This window comes from Bufo gargarizans, chromosome 1, assembly GCF_014858855.1.
Source record: "Bufo gargarizans isolate SCDJY-AF-19 chromosome 1, ASM1485885v1, whole genome shotgun sequence".
Classification (NCBI taxonomy): Eukaryota; Metazoa; Chordata; class Amphibia; order Anura; family Bufonidae; genus Bufo; species Bufo gargarizans.
Genome location: NC_058080.1, coordinates 559,953,295 through 559,976,120, shown reverse-complemented (window position 1 = coordinate 559,976,120; position 22,826 = coordinate 559,953,295). Strand labels below are relative to the sequence as shown.

Here is a 22,826-nt window from a genome sequence, read left to right as displayed (position 1 = left end):
CCAGCTCCTCCTGAGCTGTGGCAGAGGCACAGCTGTTAATCACTGATAAGACTACCTTTACCTCCAAAGTCCAGAATGAGCAGAAATTTAAATCAATCTTTTCCCAGAAAACTACATATCATTCTGCTGTATAACATGCTGCCTGTGGCGGAGACACCCTGTTTAACAAGGCAGGTTTCCTTTAACAAAGCATAACCCACAAATGCATAATATTTCTCAAAATTTCAAAGTAGAGATAAGCAAACCTTTTGAGATTCAGTTCATTTCAGGGTCGCCTGAATCAATTCTTCCCGAACCAAAATTACTCCAATTGTCCAGAAAATTGGTATATAACCCTAGGACCCTTTTTTTGTTAATTTTTTTTATGTATATTTTCATCCCCATGCCCTGTAATACAATGATAGAGTGACACTGACATACATAGCTATGAGTAAACACATAGTTGACGGTGTTAACAAATAGCATGTTTAAAAACACACAGCACCGTCACATGTGTTATACTTTTTCATAATACAAAGCCTCCAAAAATTGTCCTTTATTTGGGGAATTCAGCATCCTGACCTGAACAGCACAACTATGGCACAACCAGGACCAGGCACCTGCCATAAGTGACATAATTACTGGCACCTAACTACTGAGGGGCATGCAAGTATACTGATCCAGTGACACCAGATATCTGCTGGCAATTTTTTGCAGTTATCGGATTTCATATGAATCTTTTGATCCTCCCCAGCAACACATCAGCTTTACAGAACCTCACAGCCATTCTATTTTATGCAGCCATATACTTCTTATATCTGTAGGAGATGCATATGTTTGTATACTAGTGGGTACATAACGCTATGTGGTATCTGAGTGCGTTTGGCGAGAAGTATTTGCTGGTCTGCTTTGGACCCTACCTATACCGTCCAAACCATGTATGATCACAAGCAAATATTGGCTTTTGGATTTATTATTTTCATCACATTATATAACAACCATATAACCAGTTTAATCAACTTACCATATCTTTTTATCATACTATATAATAACCACATAATAGGTTGAATTGACTGTCGCCTGATGAACTGTATCCTGAATGTTGCAGGGAAACGCGTTGGGACTAGTAGGCCACTTTGTATGGCGGTTGTCTAATTTCTTATGGATTGTGTGATATTTACAACATATAGGTTCCATGTAACGTCCATTTAAATATGTGATCTGCATTACTTTTTCTGGGGCTTTTGGCCCATTTTGCTTGTGATCTATCAGGCTTACCCTGTATTATAACAATATACAGGCATCTTGGCTTCATCTACTTATGTGGTTTATATTTTTATACCTGAACATCTAACATCTGCATATATGATCTATACAGTCATATCTGAATATATTATATTTTAGTGTCGTTTGGCACTACAATAACTTTTGGAAAACTGATGTTGATTTGATGGTGGTTTCTATCCCAGATCAGGGCCATCTAAGGTCATCTAGCAGGTTCCTGACATGGGATCACCCTTATCGGGGTGCCCATTCTGTTTTTAGGAAGGGCTTTATGGAGCACGGAGAGTCTGTAGCCTGATATTACACATTTTTGGGGTTATCTTACTGAATAAGAAATAAAAGGGTACATTTCATTGGTGGTGGTTCTGTGACTTTGATCTTTAAAAAACTGTGCAATTACTCAGCAGCAGAATACTATTGGGGTGCTGTGCTGGCAATAAGCCTATCAACTTGAGATTTTGGAGAAAAAAACTGCCTTTTCTCTATATAACTTTAAAAACAAATTCTTGCGGGGGGCTGGCTTTATAACGCAGAACTGCTAGAATAAGGTTCTTCAGCAGTTGTATTATTAACTACTGTCCTCCAGCCCTCCACTCCGTCAAAGCTTTCCCTGACAAACGTTCCCAGTATTCTACAGTTATTTTGTGCTATTCTTTCCCTACACTGTCCCTATTACGTATGAATAGATGCTTGCTTGTATCTCTGTATACTATGTAAAATCGTTAGATACTGCATAGGCCCATTCATCCTCATCAACAGCAAAACACAGAATGTCATCTGCTCGTTCTGCACAGACATCTCCGTGCCTGGTACCATCCCTGATTGGCTGATGAGGTTCGTTTTTCAGACAAATTTTTGTGAAATTCAGGACCTGGTTCATTATGAATTGATTTGAAGCATCCAAACTACAATGTATTTGCCCCAATTCCATTGATTGAAATTATTTTCTAGTAGGAGCAGCTTCATTTTAGTGCTAGGATGCGGAAGTATATGCACACAGCAGTGTAGCTTATGGGGATTTGCCCCAGATCTCATCCTCTGCATAGCAAAGTTCACACACAATTGACATTCTGTGGATTTCAAAATCCGCACTGCAGGTCAGTTTCCACTCTTTCTGCACCATGCGCATGAGATTTTGAAAATCTAATAAGCTTTTACTGGATAACATTGTGGATGATCTGTACCATATTCATATATGCGCACCATTCTAATTCATTACTAGTGAACATGCAAAAAAACACAACCATCTACCTTGCTTTTTGTGACTTTCGCTGCATTGGGCTTTTCAGAGTCCTTACTGTTAGCTTTCTGGTTTGGTTGCTTTGCTGTACTCGCTACTTTACTGCTGGCAGGTTTTTGCTATAAAAAAGTAAGAAAACGTAAAAGACATTTATTGCCTGTGATGCAACAGTGTACATTCAAAGAAACAATCATTACAGTAAGGCCTCCTGCACACAAACTTTATTTTACCAGTTTCCAATCTTTGCGCTCCGTATACGGAACCATTCATTTCAATGGATCCGCAAAGAAAACCGGAAGGTACTCCGTATGCCTTCCGTTTCCGTATATTTCCGTTCAAACATGGAACATGTCCTATTATTGCCCGCAAATCACGTTCCGTGGCTGCATTTAAGTCAATGGTTCTGCAAAAAAAATATGGAATGCATACAGAATGCATCCGTATGTCTTCCGTATCCGTTCTGTATGGGTCAGTAATACGTAAATCTGTATGGAACTTATTGCACCTCTGCATGTCTCCAGTTTAATACAGAGGGCAACTGAGGTTTTTGCTGTCAGCAGATTTGGAAATAATTGCGGCGTGTTCCACCTTGCAGTGATGTTCTACTCCCCTAGAAGCACTGAATACATTGTATACATTCCCATTGTGCCTACACCTAGCCTTAGGGAATGGGAATGTGTCACCAGTTAAAACCAGATAACACAGTATGTCCTTTTTTTTAAGGCTACTTTCCCATTTCCGCTGTACAGCAGGCTGTTCTGGCATAGAATGCCCCAGCATAGGCCAGACAAAAACTGCTGCGTGCAGTGGTTTCTGTCTGGCCAATTCATTGAATTTTTGCCAGATTCGAGCCAGATCTCCACCGGACCCAATTATAGTTAATGGGTCGGAGGGCATTCTGGTAGCATCCAGCAGTGCCGGATACGGAGAACTTCGGCAACCTGTTCTCTGCTGGAAGAGCCTGTAGGAAGTGGTGCCACAGATGTGAAAATAGCCTAATCTGTTTTTATTTTCTGATTACAGATGTATTTATTCTCTTTCCTGAACATGATTATGGGGGTGGCCATCTTGTCTGAGCTGTTCTTAACAGCATTTGGAAAGCGTTTAAAGAATTGCTTTACAGCAGTCACATGGGCCATAGACACAGTGGTCTGGAGCTGACTTATTGACTTATATAGGACATTTTTCTAGGCATGCCCTGTGATCTGTGCAGAGTAGTACATAAGCTTTGACAATCCCCTATTGTGAATGGAGGATCACGTGTCTTATCTATACACAGAGATGTTATCTGTCATTCTAATCCTGCCTGTAATGATAAGGAGATAACTGCAGTAAAGTGATCTGTACAGACCAAGAAGTGGCGCCTATTATTAGGCCTAGTGGCCAGTGCGAAAACAGGATTTTTTTGTTTAAATTTATATACTGAAATTCTTTAAAAATGTGATTTAAAAAAATAGGAATATTTTCTCAGGACACATAATACCATCTTGATAGTATTTTATAACTGGCCTCCTGATACTTACTGGCAATGGAGGATTTGTGAGCTAATTGGAATATTTTGAGCCATTGGTCGGAGGAGATATCAACTTGCAAAACTTGAGTCAACTTGTCAGAGTAGGAGGGGTGGACCCTCCATTTCTTCACAAGTTAAAACGATGTATTGAAAAAAATTGGGAGAGCGACCTTGGCTAGGCTCTGCGACCTCGCCTGCACTTCTACTGATGCTCATCCGTTATTAGGCACACGCAACTTTCAAAGTTTTGCCAACTGCACTCGACACCAACAGAAAAAAAACAAGCATGGCAGATCACTTTTTCCACATTTCTGCCTCTGGTCAATATCTGCCTTATTTATGTCACAAAAAGGTCCAAAACTGGCCCTTTACGATGTCTACAATCTCTAGTGTTTGGTCGGCTTTACAGCCAGGATTGCCTAATTAAAATCTAAAGGTTGCAAAAAAAAAACACACTATGGTAGAATTTTTAAATGAAGCTTGAAATGACATGATAAATAAGTATTGAGACTATATTTAAAATTCCTACATACATAATGAAAGACCCTCAATGAATATCATGGCAAATCCACCATATACCATAATGGCCGGATACTGAGGAGGAAGACAGAGCCCAACAGCTAAGGCCTCTGTCACACAAGCGGGTTTTCCATCCGGATGTGATGCATGTTGCCAAGGGATAGCATCTGGACTGAATACGGACCCGTTCATTTCAATGGGTCTGTGCACATGAGCGTTGTTAATCACGCAGCCCTGGACCCATAGAGGTGAATGGGGCTTGCATGAAAAACACAAGGCATCCAGATGCAATGCATTTTTCACTGATGGTTGCTGGGTGATATAGATTGTAATTCTTTCATTTTTTTCTTCACAAGTGTGAAAATATCATCAAAACCGACTGCATCCATTCGAAGAAAAAAGTGAAACACTGAATGCAATCACAGACAAAACTGTTTAGACTTTTTTCAGTTTTTCACTGAACAGACCCAATATCGCTTGTGTGAAACAAGCCTAAGGGGTCCCCGCTCCATTCAAGTGTAAGTGGTGTCCATGGATCATAAGTTACAAGAATTATCCTTGTAAAGTGACATAGTTGTGTTCAATATACCTTTACATTAACATATTTCCCTCCTCTGTGATACCACATGGTATCATTTTGGGGTCCTTTATTCTGGTACATTGATATCATCATGCAACCAAAATAATAACCAGCCCAAACACAGCTCCATTGACTGAAAAATAAAAACAGTTTTTTGTACTATTTGCAAAAAAAAAACAAAAAAAACAAACCCCTATGGCTATACTGAACCGAAAAATAAGAAAAATAAAAAAGTTATGCTCTTCGAAGGTGGAAAATACAAAGCTATACCCTTGGGTTAAAGAATAAAGTATAGGGCATACCTGTTGTATCATACATTTCTCATCATACAGTAGAATATAACTCCTGTCTTGAAGCTGTGTGCTGCCAGGACTTAGCGCATCACAGGCCCTCAGAGAAGAATCACAGGGAGTGGTGAGTAATACCTGTTCTAGGACAAGGAGCACTAAACTCACCGGGGCCCGGGGCCCTGAAAACAAATCCATTTGTCCAAGTTCTGGACTAGTGGTCAGACTCGGAGCTGCCATAATGAAAGGGTTTAAAATGCATGGATGCAACTAAGGCTACTTTCTTACCTGTGTTTGGTGCGGATCCGTCTTGTATCTGCACAGACGGATCCGCACCTATAATGCAAACGCTTGTATCCGTTCAGAGCGGATCCGTTTGCATTATTCTTTAAAAAAAAAAAACGGATCCGTCCCGACTTACATTGAAAGTCAATGGGGGACGGATCCGTTTTCAATTGCACCATATTGTGTCAGTGAAAACGGATCTGTCCCCATTGACTTATATTGTAAGTCAGGACGGATCCGTTTGGCTCCGCATAGACGGTCACCAAAACGCTGCAAGCTGCGATTTAGTGACCGCCTAAAAAACGCAATGGAGAACAAACGCAGCAAAATTGATGCATTCTGAACGGATCCTTATCCATTCAGAATGCATTGGGGCTGAACTGATCCGTTTTGGACCACTTGTGAGAGCCCTGAAACAGATCTCACAAGCGGACCCAGAAACGCCAGTGTGAAAGTAGCCTAAGCTAGAATGAAGCACATTACACTGCTAGAATATTGGGGTGAGTTAGCTTTATAGGGCTGTAAACATTTTGGGAGGGATTCTTTAACCACCTCAGCCTCCCTAGCTTAAACCCGCTTAATGATCAGACCACTTTTTACAATTCTGCACTACACTACTTTCACCGTTTATTGCTCGGTCATACATACGTTTACCACCCAAATGAATTTTACCTCCTTTTCTTCTCACTAATAGAGCTTTCATTTGGTGGCATTTCATTGCTGCTGACATTTTTACTTTTTTGTTATTAATCGAAATTTACCGAATTTTTTGCAAAAAAATGACATTTTTCACTTTCAGTTGTAAAATTTTTCAAAAAAAACTACATTTCTATATAAATTTTTCTCTAAATTTATTGTTCTACATGTCTTTGATGAAAAAAATGCAATAAGTGTATATTTATTGGTTTGTGCAAAAGTTATAGCGTTTACAAACTATGGTACAAAAATGTGAATTTCTGCATTTTGAAGCAGCTCTGACTTTCTGAGCACCTGTCATGTTTCCTGAGGTTCTACAATGCCCAGACAGTAAAAACATCCCACAAATGACCCCATTTCGGAAAGTAGACACCCTAAGGTATTCGATGATGGGCATAGTGAGTTCATAGAAGTTTTTATTTTTTGTCACAAGTTAGCGGAAAATGATGATTTTTTTTTTTCTTACAAAGTCTCATATTCCACTAACTTGTGACAAAAAATAAAAACTTCCATGAACTCACTATTCCCATCATGAAATACCTTGGGGTGTCTTCTTTCCAAAATGGGGTCACTTATATTTATACTATTTATTTATACTGCCCTGGCATTTTAGGGGACCTAAAGCGTGAGAAGAAGTCTGGAATCCAAATGCCTAAAAAATGCCCTGTGAAATCCTAAAGGTGCTCTTTAGAATTTGGGTCCCTTTGGGCCCCTAGGCTGCAAAAAAGTGTCACACGTGGTATTGCCATACTTAGAAGAAGTAGGGCAATGTGTTTTGGGGTGTATTTTTACATGTACCCATGCTGGGTGAGAGAAATATCTCTCTAAAAGTCAACTTTTCCCATGTTTTTATACAAAGTTGTCATTTTAGAGAGATATTTCTCTCACCTAGCATGGGTATATGTAAAAAGACACCCCAAAACACATTGCCCAACTTCTCCTGAGTACGGCGATACCACATGTGTTACACTTTTTTGCAGCCTAGGTGCGCAAAGGGGCCCAAATTCTAAAGAGCACCTTTAAGATTTCACAAGGCATTTTTTACACATTTGGATTCCAAACTACTTCTCACGCTTTAGGTCCCCTAAAGTGCTAGGGCAGTATAAATATCCCACAAGTGACCCCATTTTGGAAAGAAGACACACCAAGGTATTCCGTGAGGGGCATGGCGAGTTCCTAGAATATTTTATTTTTGGCACAAGTTAGAGGAAAATGATATTTTTTTTTTTTTATAATTTTTTTTTTATAATTTTTTTTTTTATAATTTTCTTTTTTCTCTCTTACAAAGTCTCATATTCCACTAACTTGTGACAAAAAATAAAATTTTACATGAACTCGCCATGCCCCTCACGAAATACCTTGGGGTGTCTTCTTTCCAAAATGGGGTCACATGTGGGGTATTTATACTGCCCTGGCATTTTAGGGGCCCTAAAGCGTGAGAAGAAGTCTGGAATATAAATGTCAAAAAAAAATTACGCATTTGGATTCCGTGAGGGGTATGGTGAGTTCGTGGAATATGAGACTTTGTAAGAAAAAACAAAAAAACAATAAAAAAAAATCAATTTCCGCTAACTTGAGACCAAAAAAAAAAAATCTTCTATGAACTCGCTATGCCCCTCAAAAGTGATCTTTTTATAGCGCCGCAGCGATTTTACGGTGTTTTTGCAGTGATCACAAAAAAAAATATTCTGTCACTGCGGTGGGGCGGACTGAACGCAAGTATGCACACAAGATCAGGCCTGATCGGGCGAACACTGCGTTTTTTGTAGAGCCTATAGAACATGTCCTATTCTTGTCCGCAATTGCGGACAAAAAAAGGCATTTTCTATATAGTTCTGGCAATGTGCGGATCCACTAAATGCGGAAAGCATATTGCCGGTGTCCGTGTTTTGCGGATCCGCGGTGTCCGTGTTTTGCGGATCTGTGGATCCGCGGATCCATAAAACACATACGGGCGTCTGAATGGAGCCTTACAGGGAGGTGATCAATGACAGGGGGGTGATCAAAGACAGGGGAGTGATCAGGGAGTCTATTTGGGGTGATCACCCCCCTGTAAGGCTCCATTCAGACGTCCGTATGTGTTTTGCGGATCCGTGCATCCGCGGATCCATAAAACATATACGGACGTCTGAATGGAGCCTTACAGGGGGTTGATCAATGACAGGGGGGTGATCAGGGAGTCTATATGGGGTGATCACCCCCCTGTAAGTCTCCATTCAGACGTCCGTATGTGTTTTGCGGATCCGTGGATCCGCAAAACACATACGGACATCTGAAAGGAGCCTTACAGGGGGGTGATCAATGACAGGGGGGTGATCAGGGAGTCTAATATGGGGTGATCAGGGGTTAATAAGGGGTTAATAAGTGAAAGGGGGGGTGTAGTGTAGTGGTGTTTGGTGCTACTTTACAGAGCTGCCTATGTCCTCTGGTGGTAGATCCAAGCAAAAGTGACCACCAGAGGACCAGGAAGCAGGTATATTAGACGCTGTTAACAAAACAGTGTCTAATATACCTTTCAGGGGTTAAAAAATAATCGGATCCACAGCCTGCCAGCGAATGATCGCCGCTGGCAGGCTGTAGATCAGCTCGTTTACCTGCAGTTCCTGTGAACGCGCACTCCTGTGTGCGCGCGTTCACAGGAAATCTCGCGTCTCGCGAGATGACGCGCCGGCGCGTCTAGGAGGAATGAATCGACCGCCTCCGGAACGCAATCCTGCTTTAGGCGGTCCGAAGGCGGTTAAGTACACTTGCATCGTGCTGAATTATAAATCATTCCTCTTATATTTATTGTGGATGGAATAGATGGACAATCCTATCATTCTGTGAATGCCTGGTAAACATAATTGCACAATTTGTGCTATATTTGAGAGTGGGCCATATGTTTGGCACATTTCTCAAAAACAGTATGGGATGAAAACTTCCCTATGAAAGCATTACATCTCTTCCATATTTCAGTCTGCATTTCCTTTTTCACTTCTGCTGTGTTGTTCTTTGGCGTAATCATTAATTTATCCACCGCGACTCGGCACAGAAGCTGCCAAGAGCCACTAATGTAATGATCAACTTGGTAGCCGTGCCCAAACAATTATAGCTGGCACACTGAAATTCTGTATTCTGCCTATCAATAGAGCAGTTCAAATGCTGTGATATTTTCTGTAGTGTTTCCTTCATGTCACAGGCAGGCACCGATAAATCAGTTCACCAAACTTCACAAAGACATACAACCATTAGGCCTCTTTCACACGGGCGAGTATTCCGCGCGGATGCGATGCGCGAGTTGAACTATTGCACCCGCGCAGAATCCTGACCCATTCATTTCTATGGGGCTGTTCACATGAGCGGTGATTTTCACGCATCACTTATGCGTTGCGTGAAAAATCGCAGCATGCTCTTTTTTTTTTTAATTATACGCAGGCCCCATAGAAATGAATGGGGTTGCGTGAAAATCGCAAGCATCCGCAAGCAAGTGCAGATGCGGTGCGATTTTCACGCATGGTTGCTAGGAGACGATCGGGATGGAGACCCGATCATTATTATTTTCCCTTATAACATGGTTATAAGGGAAAATAATAGCATTCTGAATACAGAATACATAGTACAATAGCGCTTGAGGGGTTAAAAAAATAAATAAATTATTTAACTCACCTGAATCCACTTGATCGCGCAGCCCGGCTTCTCTTCTGTCTGTCTTCTGTGTGGAGGAACAGGACCTGTGGTGATGTCACTCCGGTCATCACATGGTCCATCACATGATCCATCACCATGGTAAAAGATCATGTGATGGATCATGTGATGACCGGAGTGACATCACCACAGATCCCGTTCCTGCACACAGCTAAGATGAAGACAGAAGGAGATGCCGGCTTCGCGATCAAGTGGACTAAGGTGAGTTAAAAAATTTTAACCCCTCCAGCGCTATTTTACTATACATTCTGTATTCAGAATGCTATTATTTTCCCTTATACCCATGTTATAAGGGAAAATAATACAATCTACAGAACACCGATCCCAAGCCCGAACTTCTGTGAAGAAGTTCGGGTTTGGGTACCAAACATGCGCGATTTTTCTCACGCGAGTGCAAAACGCATTACAATGTTTTGCACTCGCGCGAAAAAATTGTGCGTGTTCCCGCAATGCACCCGCACATTTTCCCGCAATGCCTGTGTGAAAGAGGCCTTAAAGTGAAAAATAGCCACAATTGTGGGTCCGTCACCTAAAGGCTCCATTCACACGTCCGCAACGTGTTTTGCGGGTCCACAGAGCCGCAAAACACGGAAAGCGGCAATGTGCGTTCCGCATTTTGCGGACCGCACATTGCTGGCATTAATAGAATATGCCTGTTCTTGTCCACAGTTGCGGACAAGAATAGGACATGTTCTATTTTTTTGCGGAACGGAACTGCGGACCCGGAAGTGCGGATCCGCAATTCCATGTCCGGGCAGGACATCGTACTGCCCCATTGGAATGAATAGGTCCACAATTCCGTTCCGCAAAATGCGGAACGAAATTGCGGCATGTGAATGGAGCGATGCCCACTGTCAGGTCAGCATAACACGGAGACAGGTCCACTGTACCTTTGGACTCCAATAAATATAGTATATGTAGCTGTCCGGAAAATGGAGACACACAGAATACAGTAGACTACTATTCATGAGCAGTGATGGCCAGTTCACATTGTTTGCCCGCAAACATATGCAGGCTGCCATATTTTTTCACAAGTCCGGCGAGGCACAGGTAAGCCCTTACCTGTGCCGCGAGCCGGTCTGAAAACAAATGCGGTCACCGGGAGCAGGCAGTTCCAAGAACAGCCCGATGAAGGTGGCTGTTCTCGGAACTGCCTGCTCCCGCTGACCGCACTTGTTTTGAGACCTGCTCGGCACAGGCACAGGTAAGGGCTCACCTGTGCCTCGCCGGACTTGTGAAAAAATATGGCAGCCCGCATATGTTCGCAGGCGAACAATGTGAACTGGCCATTACTGGTCATGAGTCCTCCTGCCTCAAAGTGCTCCCCTCCCCTGTTCTTGTCCACAGTTGCGGACAAGAATAGGACATGTTCTATTTTTTTGCGGAACGGAACTGCGGACCCGGAAGTGCGGATCCGCAATTCCGTGTCCGGGCAGCACATCGTACTGCCCCATTGGAATGAATAGGTCCACAATTCCGTTCCGCAAAATGCGGAACGAAATTGCGGCATGTGAATGGAGCGATGCCCACTGTCAGGTCAGCATAACACGGAGACAGGTCCACTGTACCTTTGGACTCCAATAAATATAGTATATGTAGCTGTCTGGAAAATGGAGATACACAGAATACAGTAGACTACTATTCATGAGCAGTGATGGCTAGTTCGCATTGTTTGCCCGCAAACATTTGCGGGCTGCCATATTTTTTCACAAGTCCGGCGAGGCACAGGTAAGCCCTTACCTGTGCCTGTGCCGCGAGCCGGTCTGAAAACAAATGCGGTCACCTGGAGCAGGCAGTTCCAAGAACAGCCCGATGTTCTCGGAACTGCCTGCTCCCTCTGACCGCACTTGTTTTGAGACCGGCTCGCGGCACAGGCACAGGTAGGGGCTCACCTGTGCCTCGCAGGACTTGTGAAAAAATATGGCAGCCTGCATATGTTCGCAGGCGAACAATGCAAACTGGCCATCACTGGTCATGAGTCCTCCTGCCTCAAAGTGCTCCCCTCACCAGTGACTGATGTGTATATAAGCAGATCTGTCCAGTCAGTCAGTTGTGGGGGGAAGAGGTGGCTGGAGTTTGGGGGGCAGTGTAGCATTCTCTTTATGAATACAATGAGTCAGCTGGTTTTCGTGTTTGCTGCTTTTAACCAAATGGCACATTTCTTCTGTACCTTTTGGCTACAAGTACAGCAGAGGGGCTCCAGTAACATGCCGATTCAAAATAGGGCATCATACTATGGTGACAAATCTACTTTAATAATTATTATTTGGATAGAATGGACCAAGCAATATGTAAATCCTCAGATGGAGCTACAAGATGAAGGGCGTGAGTGAGAATGAATTAGGTAAGTAGAATTATGAAAATGATGTTGGCTCAAAACTGAGTGGGATAAAACCCAAGCTGACATAGCAGCTAGAAAAGAGGTGGTCTTATAGAGGAGTGCAGCTCTGACTATGGAGAGGCTTGTTGGGATGAGGGTAGTACGTGACTACTGGGTTCAGGGGTTAACACGGCAGATGCAATGGTGATCTGGGATAGAGTCTTGTTGAAAACACTGTAAGGGCTCATGACCACGAACGTAAGGGCTCCGTGCCTGTGCTGCGGACCAAAAATTGCGGTCTTGCATCTCTCAACTGTCTCTTCCCAATATCCCACAGATTCTCTATGGGGTTCAGGTCAGGAGAGTTGGCAGGCCAATTGAGCACAGTAATACCATGATCAGTAAACCATTTACCAGTGGTTTTGGCACTGTGAGCAGGTGCCAGGTCATGCTGAAAAATGAAATCTTCATCTCCATAAAGCTTTTCAGCAGATGGAAGCATGAAGTGCTCCAAAATCGATAGCTAGCTGCATTGACCCTGCCCTTGACAAAACACAGTGGACCAACACCAGCAGCTGACATGGCACCCCAGACCATCACTCACTGTGGGTACTTGACACTGGACTCCAGGCATTTTGGCATTTCCCTCTCCCCAGTCTTCCTCCAGACTCTGGCACCTTGATTTCCGAATGACATGCAACAGTCCAGTGCTGCTTCTCTGTAGCCCAGGTCAGGCGCTTCTGCCGCTGTTTCTGGTTCAAAAGTGGCTTGACCTGGGGAATGTGGCACCTGTAGCCCATTTCCTGCACACGCCTGTACACGGTGGCTCTGGATGTTTCTACTCCAGACTCAGTCCACTGCTTCCGCAGGTCCCCCAAGGTCTGGAATCGGTCCTTCTCCACAATCTTCCTCAGGGTCCGGTCACCTCTTCTCGTTGTGCAGCGTTTTCTGCCACACTTTTTCCTTCCCACAGACTTCCCACTGAGGTGCCTTGATACAGCACTCTGGGAACAGCCTATTCGTTCAGAAATTTCTTTCTGTGTCTTACCCTCTTGCTTGAGGGTGTCAATGATGGCCTTCTGGACAGCAGTCAGGTCGGCAGTCTTACCCATGATTGCGGTTTTGAGTAATGAACCAGGCTGGGAGTTTTTAAAAGCCTCAGGAATCTGTTGCAGGTGTTTAGAGTTAATTAGTTGATTCAGATGATTAGGTTAATAGCTCGTTTAGAGAACCTTTTCATGATATGCTAATTTTTTGAGATAGGAATTTGGGGTTTTCATGAGCTGTATGCCAAAATCATCAATATTAAAACAATAAAAGGCTTGAACTACTTCAGTTGGTGTGTAATGAATCTAAAATATATGAAAGTCTAATGTTTATCAGTACATTACAGAAAATAATGAACTTTATCACAATATGCTAATTTTTTTTAGAAGGACCTGTATAATACTGCTGTCTTCTTATAGGGCAGAGATCAGCAACTGCTGTCAAACTACAACTCCCAGCATGCAGACTTACTTAGCTGTTCTTATAACCCCCATAAAAGTGAAAGGAGACACTGGCAGTTTGCAGAGGTTACTGATCCCTGTTATATGGTATGGGGTCATTCAGCTACTTAAAGATTCAGGATCCGGGTGCCGCCACCCCCCCCCCCTTTAGTTATGCCCAAGATCTGGATAGATGTATCCAATACGTAAGCGGAAATCCAACACTGGGTACATTATAATTAAAATTCTGTTATTCATACATGGAAAGGAGTTGCATTAAAACATAACTGGATCCTACATGTTTCGCGTGTATCACATGCTCTTGCCTGGTCCTGTCAATCAAAGTGCCGAGGGCGCGGCAGGTCCATAGAGAGCTGAGCCTCTAGGCGTAATGGCAACGCCCCCGTTGCTCTTAGAGGCTCATATGCATATATTAAGACTTTATTTTTCTCGGCAATGCGGGCACATATGAGCTACAAAGATGCCTTCAGCTGCCAAGCGCACATGCAAAATGTCAGCCAATTTCATTGGTAAAAATCTGCTGACAGATACTCTTTTAAGGGGTTATCCAAGTTCTTTTTTATTGGTACAAACTTCTGGGAACCTGTTAAAATAAAAAAAACTGACCTTGCTTTCCCTAGCAGCTGCTGCTCTGTCTCTCTCTGCCGCGCTGCATCCATGGTGTATTGTTTTGGGGCAGCAGTGACGCACCATATACCACTGCAGCCAATTACTGGCTTCAGCAGTCTCATGCTGTGCACCACTGAGGCCTGTGATTGGCTGCAGTGATATACAGGGCATCACAACAGCAGTTAAATGAAAACACCACGGCTGCAGCCCAGCAGAGAGGAAAGAGCAGCGTCACTGGATTGGAGGGGGCTCCAGAAGGTAAGACCAATTACTTTCTTTGCTACATTAACAGTCTCTCAGAAGTTTGGAAAAATACAAAAATAAATCAGACAACCCTTTTAGACTTCGTTCACAATTCTGTTTTCACTGACATAGATTGTCCGCATTTTCAGCAGACAGCGTATCTACCCATTGATTATAATGTGTCTGTTCATATATCAGTAGTTTTTTTTACAGACCCTGGGTCAATGAAAAAATGATGAAGACATACACTACTGTGGTGCGTGTTGTGGATCAAACATGCCCATTGAAAGTCTACAGGTCCGTGAAAAAAAAACTGGCACAATGTGGATGGCATCCGTGTTTGGTCCATTTTTCATTGATCAGTGATGGGATACTCTGGAAATTAATTTTTATCTGAGCAGTGTCCATAGAATATGGGTGACACACAGAGGGCAAAAAACGGACACACGGACCAAACACAGGTTCTTCACGGACATCTTCAGGGATGAAACACAGATTGATTTTTTTTCGTGAATCTCAAACGGACACAGAAATGTAAATGGGGCCTTAATGTGCTTGGCTTCAAACTAATCACAGGGAGTCTTTCTGCTTGGACATCCAGGACAGGGATCATCTGTAATATGTGGACTGGAGGAAGCCAACAGCAAGAAGTTCTAAGTGTGAGAGCATCCCTCAGAAGGGTATATGAAAAAAAAAAATCTAAACCAGACAACCTGTTATGTTTACACATAGGGTTAAAAAGAAAATGAATGCCGTCTGGAGATAATTTAACATCTTAGGCTACATGCACACGACCGTTGTGTGTTTTGCGGTCCACAAATCGCGGATCCGCAAAACACGGATGGCGTCCGTGTGCTTTCCGCAATTTAAAGAACGGCACAGACAGCCTTTAATATAACTCCCTATTCTTGTCCGCAAAGCGCGGATAAGAATAGGACATGTTATATATTTTTTGCAGACCACGGAACGGAGCAACGGATACGGACAGCACACAGAGTGCTGTCCGCATCTTTTGAGGCCCCATTGAAGTGAATGGGTCCGCATCCGAGCCGCCAAAACTGCGGTTCGGATGCGGACCAAAACAACGGCCGTGTGCATGAGGCCTTAGCAGAACCTATAATAAGATAAAGGAAACTGATTTCTTTATACTAAATGATCTAAGGGGCCGTCAAACTAATATGTACCTGACATTTTTCTAAGTTAGTAAACCTTACATCAAAGACAAAAACTACCAGAGGGAGGAATATGCAGTTTAGACGCAACATTTCTACATCTAATTATTTAATCCTATCCAAAAAAGAACCTCTCCATAGAAACATAGAATGTGTCGGCAGATAAGAACCATTTGGCCCATCTAGTCTGCCCAATATACTGAATACTATGGATAGCCCTTGGCCCTATCTTATATGAAGGATAGCCTTATGCCTATCCCATGCATGCTTAAACTCCTCCACTGTATTTGCAGCTACCACTTCTGCAGGAAGGCTATTCCATGCATCCACTACTCTCTCAGCAAAGTAATACTTCCTGATATTACTTTTAAACCTTTGCCCCTTTAATTTAAAACTATGTCCTCTGCAGATTTTCTTCTTTTAAATATTCTCTCCTCTTTTACCTTGTGGATTCCCTTTATGTATTTAAAAGTTTCTATCATATCCCCTCTGTCTCGTCTTTCTTCCAAGCTATACATATTAAGGTCTTTTAACCTTTCCTGGTAAGTTTTATCCTGCAATCCATGGACCAGTTTAGTAGCTCTTCTCTGAACTCTCTCTAGAGTATCTATATCCTTCTGGAGATATGGTCTCCAGTACTGTGCACAATACTCCAAATGAGGTCTCACCAGTGTTCTGTACAGCGGCATAAGCACTTCACTCTTTCTACTGCTTATACCTCTCCCTATACAGGTCCTTCTCAAATAATTAGCATATTGTGATAAAGTTCATTATTTTCTGTAATGTACTGATAAACATTAGACTTTCATATATTTTAGATTCATTACACACCAACTGAAGTAGTTCAAGCCTTTTATTGTTTTAATATTGATGATTTTGGCATACAGCTCATGAAAACCCCAAATTCCTATCTCAAAAAATTAGCATATCATGAAAAGGTTCTCTAAACAAGCTATTAACCTAATCATCTGAATCAACTAATTAACTCTAAACACCTGCAAAAGATTCCTGAGGCTTTTGAAAACTCCCAGCCTGGTTCATTACTCAAAACCGCAATCATGGGTAAGACTGCCGACCTGACTGCTGTCCAGAAGGCCATCATTGACACCCTCAAGCAAGAGGGTAAGACACAGAAAGAAATTTCTGAACGAATAGGCTGTTCCCAGAGTGCTGTATCAAGGCACCTCAGTGGGAAGTCTGTGGGAAGGAAAAAGTGTGGCAGAAAACGCTGCACAACGAGAAGAGGTGACCGGACCCTGAGGAAGATTGTGGAGAAGGACGATTCCAGACCTTGGGGGACCTGCGGAAGCAGTGGACTGAGTCTGGAGTTGAAACATCCAGAGCCACCGTGTACAGGCGTGTGCAGGAAATGGGCTACAGGTGCCGCATTCCCCAGGTCAAGCCACTTTTGAACCAGAAACAGCGGCAGAAGCGCCTGACCTGGGCTACAGAGAAGCAGCACTGGACTGTTGCATGTCATTCGGAAATCAAGGTGCCAGAGTCTGGAGGAAGACTGGGGAGAGGGAAATGCCAAAATGCCTGAAGTCCAGTGTCAAGTACCCACAGTCAGTGATGGTCTGGGGTGCCATGTCAGCTGCTGGTGTTGGTCCACTGTGTTTTATCAAGGGCAGGGTCAATGCAGCTAGCTATCAGGAGATTTTGAAGCACTTCATGCTTTCATCTGCTGAAAAGCTTTATGGAGATGATTTCATTTTTCAGCACAACCTGGCACCTGCTCACAGTGCCAAAACCATTGGTAAATGGTTTACTGACCATGGTATTACTGTGCTCAATTGGCCTGCCAACTCTCCTGACCTGAACCCCATAGAGAATCTGTGGGATATTGGGAAGAGAAAGTTGAGAGACGCAAGACCCAACACTCTGGATGAGCTTAAGGCCGCTATCGAAGCATCCTGGGCCTCCATAACAACTCAGCAGTGCCACAGGCTGATTGCCTCCATGCCACGCCGCATTGAAGCAGTTATTTCTGCAAAAGGATTCCCGACCAAGTATTGAGTGCATAACTGAACATAATTATTTGAAGGTTGACTTTTTTTGTATTAAAAAACCTTTTCTTTTATTGGTCGGATGAAATATGCTAATTTTTTGAGATAGGAAATTTGGGTTTTCATGAGCTGTATGCCAAAATCATCAATATTAAAACAATAAAAGGCTTGAACTACTTCAGTTGGTGTGTAATGAATCTAAAATATATGAAAGTCTAATGTTTATCAGTACATTACAGAAAATAATGAACTTTATCACAATATGCTAATTATTTGAGAAGGACCTGTATATCCAAGCATTCTGCTGGCATTTCGTGCTGCTTTATTACATTGTCTTCCCACCTTTAAGTCTTCTCTCCATGATGTCCATATGCCCTTATAGGATCCATGGTCAGGGGTTACCGTAATAGGGCAACATTTAGAAGACAAGTTTGTAATATCGGCCCATAGATCTGCTGGAAAATGTACTCTTTACTTTACTGATCTTTAAATTGTATTTATATAGCACTTACATATTCTGCAGCGCCGTACAGAGACTGTCATCATTTACATCAGTCTCTTTTCCCATTTTGGGCATGTGAGAGGGAACTGGAGCACCCAGAGGACACCCATACAACACAGGGTGAATATACAAGCTTCATGGCCTCAATCCAAGGACCCCAGTGCTGCAAGGTAACAGCTCTAGTCACTGAGCCACCATGCTGCCTGTAATACTCAATACAACAGAAAACCGGCAGCTTACTAAAGTACGGACGCTCCACGTTACACGGTATAAAGCTAAAAAGTAGTGTTTTAGCAGTAGGTTCACATCCATAATTGTCTACTGTGTGGGGTGCTTCTCTGTATATGCAGGCACTTCCCTCGTAATAAGGCTTCTGACAAAACCTGCCAACCATCCTATTAGCCACAATATAATGGGTAAAGGTCAGATGGAAACTCACCTATTATTACAGGAGTGTCCTAAAAAGTGTTGTATTGGCAGCAGAATGAGAAAATGTATTAGAATACAAATCCACAAGCGCAGCACATCCGCTAATGCTCTGAAGGGCTGACTGCGGAATTTGCAAGGCCAGTATGTTTTATATTTAACACAGCTGGCAAAATGTAAGAGATATCTATACTATACCAGATACAGCAGTGCAGGCCTTCTAACACATGATTAACCGGAAAAAGGAAAATAATATATAGTCTAGTACATGATAGTCGAGCCCTGTATCTCACATAAATTTGAGATTTCTCCATTCATTGCTCCAATTACTGGCAGCTCATGGGGTGTGTCCTTTCTGCTGCACCTATTTTGCTGTAAGTGGCATAGCTTCTAATAGTAGATACAGCTGGTGGCATTTGAAACATTGAACTGAGCATGTGCGACCACCTCAGTGATGTTACTGTGGTGGACAGAAAAATAAAAAAAAGCAGCATTTTTATTGCATCCAATTACAAAAGCATTCAGATCTAGATGATGGTTTGAAAATGTAGAATATTTTTCATGGGACAAGAGGAAGCAAAGAGCCATACAATATTCAATATAAAGTGTAACTGTCAGTGACACTGACCATTTTGACCCATTTTGTGCATTAGCAACGCTCACTGTCTTCTGTTTCCTGAAAGGCTATATACACCTTCAGAGGCAATTTTTTTATGTTTTTAATTTTACTCATTTTCGGATAAAAATAAAATTTTCAATCGGTCTTTATTGCATCTATTGAGCCGTTCTTTCACAAAGGATTAACTGTTTTTCTAGGTGTGTGAATGGTACTTTTACTTTCACTTTGTGCAGGTCATCTTATAACCCTTATTTGTAAATTATTAAAAGGTCAAACACTTATTTAAGCCACATTCTGATCAGTAAGATAAGAACCGAGCTATAATGAGTGTTTATATTGTCAGAGATCAGAGATAAGGAGCCCATCAGCTCCCTGCCTGACAGAACAGAGAGAAAATTTAGAACCAGCTACTAGATAAACTCAAACCTGTGCAGGGAAAACTGATCAATATTTTTTTAATAAAAACCAATGGAAAAATGATTTTTAGCTAAAAATGAGTACAAGGCAAAATTTTTAGTTGTTTGCCTTTATGTTTTATCTTGACATCAATTTGAACACAATAAAATACTATGGTGCCTGGTGCTGCTGGGCCAGACTTTGGGCATCATTCAAACAAGCCATGACAAAATGCCTGCACCTTCTTCTATACACATGCTCTTCCGGTCCTTGCAGAATGAGTATGTGTGTGCCTGAGTGTGGAAGCCCAGACTTGGACAGAATGTCTACATAAATGGGAGTTATACCTATCGCTCTATCATTCTTTTTTTGGATCGTGACTACCTTAATCTCATACCAACAAAGCAACTTCACTGAGCACTCAAGGAATTTAACATTTTGAGTATTAGGGCTCTTAAACAGTAGGACATTATATACATGATGGATGGACAGAACACTTGAGATATATGACACATATGTATGGACCAAAGGCAACCTAATGTGCGGCATGCAAGATTTTGATGCCTACAGACGTCTTCAGTGACGTCTAGATGTATAAATATAGGCCAATACCCTGGCATAAGAGATCTTTCACTTGAGATAAAAGATCTGTGGATCAATGGATTTGGATCTTATGAGAGAAGACTGACAAGCCAGAGAAGTAAGTTCATATTCTTCCAGCCAGAAATAGAACATAAATTGGACTTAGAAACAAGTTCAGAGATTCTAGAACTGTATGAAAAGTATGAGTCATTTCACCTAGAGCAGAAGCCACAGATACCAGCAGATAATCAGCATAGGAGGGAAAAGATGGCTCGATGATAATATGATCCCTCATTCAAAGAAAATACATTTTTAACTACTGGTTCCCCAGGGAAAATGCAAGCAGTAGAGGACAACTATTGTTGGGTTAACTGTGGCAGGTTGGCTATGATGCTATACAGCAGGGGTGGCCAACCTTACAGACACAAAGAGCCAGAAAAAAAAAAAATGTATGACTGCCAGGAGCCACAAGCTATACATTTACACAAATATGTGTGCACACAACAGTATTATTGCAATTAAGTTTTCAAACATTTAAAGTGCATTTAAACCACCTTTACTACCTGCAGTGTAAACAGCTTTAGTGAGACTTCTGGCAATCTTTGTTTTTCACAATGTGTTTTAATATTTCTCAGATAACAGCCCATGCTCAGATGACCCCCCATGCTCAGATGACCCCCCCATGCTCAGATGACCCCCCCATGCTCAGATGACCCCCCCATGCTCAGGTGATCGCCCCATGCTCAGATAACAGCCCATGCTCAGATGACCGCCCCATGCTCAGCTAACAGCCCATGCTCAGATAACAGCCCATGCTCAGATGACCGCCCCATGCTCAGATGACCGCCCCATGCTCAGATGACCGCCCCATGCTCAGATGACCGCCCCATGCTCAGATGACCGCCCCATGCTCAGATGACTCTGAGTCCTCTCCACTCCTCTGCCTTGTTCCAGCCTACCACCGGGGTGCTGACGGGGGCGGGACCCAGGCCGGCTGTTACTGTCTGCAGCAGCACGTAAGTGAAGCGCTGCTGCTGCAGATTATTAATTTGCTAGCTCCAGAGAGGAGAGTAAGAGCTGGCCGCATCACTCCCCTGCGAGCCGCAAATGAAGGTGCAAGGAGCCGCAAGCAGCTCGCGAGCCTCGGGTTGGCCACCCCTGCTGTACAGAATTTCTATATGAACACATTCCTTTGGAGAAGATGCTAAATGTGGACCTTATTATGTAAATAAATACAGGATATATTCTGCACAGAAATGGATTATACTGCATCATCAACATGTTCCTGAAATACAAATGAAAATCTGAAATAATGTCTTCCCAACTCCCACTCCAACAAGGCAGAGCGTGACTAGTAAAAGTAAATCCCTGGCAGGGGATGCATGCAGATACATTCTCATTATCTAAGACAGATTGATGTGGGTGGCTCCATATGCATTACCCACTTGTTCAGTTTATGGGGAGCAATGAGTTTGCAGACCCGTCTAAATGGCATGGTGCCTGCTTTAACACTTAATAGTATTGGGTATTTTAAGATGATTTGCTACAAGTATTAATTATCTTATCATCAGAAGAAATAATTACTTTTCTATTATGTTCCTGTATCACATTACTACGATCAAAAACATTTTAGAAAAAAAAAAAAACCTTGGCTTTAAACCAATTATGATACATCATTTTTTTAATATTTAATTTTCAGTGCCCAGAGGGAGGATTTTTTTCCTCCTCCCCTTCATATATAAATTGTGCGTCCAGTCCCAAAGACTTACATGAGTGAATAAATATTTGGAATTATTGAAAAAGAACAACCAAGCTCAAGGAATGAAAAGAATGGCAGTAATGTCAACTAGAGATGAACAAAGTTCTTGAAATTAGTTTCAAGTCCGATTCTAAAGTTGAGTCAGTTCTCCAATTGGCCTTAAAATTACTATATAATATTCTGAGGTCTCATAGGATTATTTTTTTCACTTGCCTCCTTTAGCGCAAAGATAGCAATAGTAAAATAGTAAATGATGACAGTGACACTACTATGGGTGAACGCATGGCTGAAGGGGTTAAAAAAACAACTTGTTTATAACAGTGTTCTGGATTTATGCTTTTTTTAAACTAATAAACAAACATTCGAAAAAATGTCCCTCGTGGAGGCAGATGCTTGCGGGTGTTTAAACACACATGGCAGTATTGGAAAAAACAGTGGCTTGCTCTGAAGTAGCGGTCAAAAAATTATACCTTAATGGGGGGAAGATGCCTGTCCATGTTTATAGACCGTGGCTTGTTCTGAACATGCATGCTAAGATTTAGCCTTAACAGGGGCAGATGCTTGCAAATGTTTATACACATACAAGGTAGAATAGGAAGAAGCAGTAGACTTAATTG

General features: G+C 42.3%; 1 protein-coding gene across 15 annotated transcripts in view; it reads right to left on the bottom strand.

Annotated features, from left to right (window-relative positions):
* Positions 1-22,826, bottom strand: part of RIMBP2 (RIMS binding protein 2) — a 683,237-nt gene that overhangs the window by 609,408 nt on the left and 51,003 nt on the right. For all 15 annotated transcript variants that reach the window (XR_006387405.1, XR_006387406.1, XR_006387407.1 and 12 more), the window contains exon 3: positions 2,515-2,622. Coding sequence is in view for 12 of the 15 variants with exons in the window: in XM_044275630.1 (XP_044131565.1) it covers positions 2,515-2,622 (108 nt within the window). In the remaining 3 variants the exon portion in view is untranslated. The remainder of the gene's footprint in view (positions 1-2,514; positions 2,623-22,826) is intronic.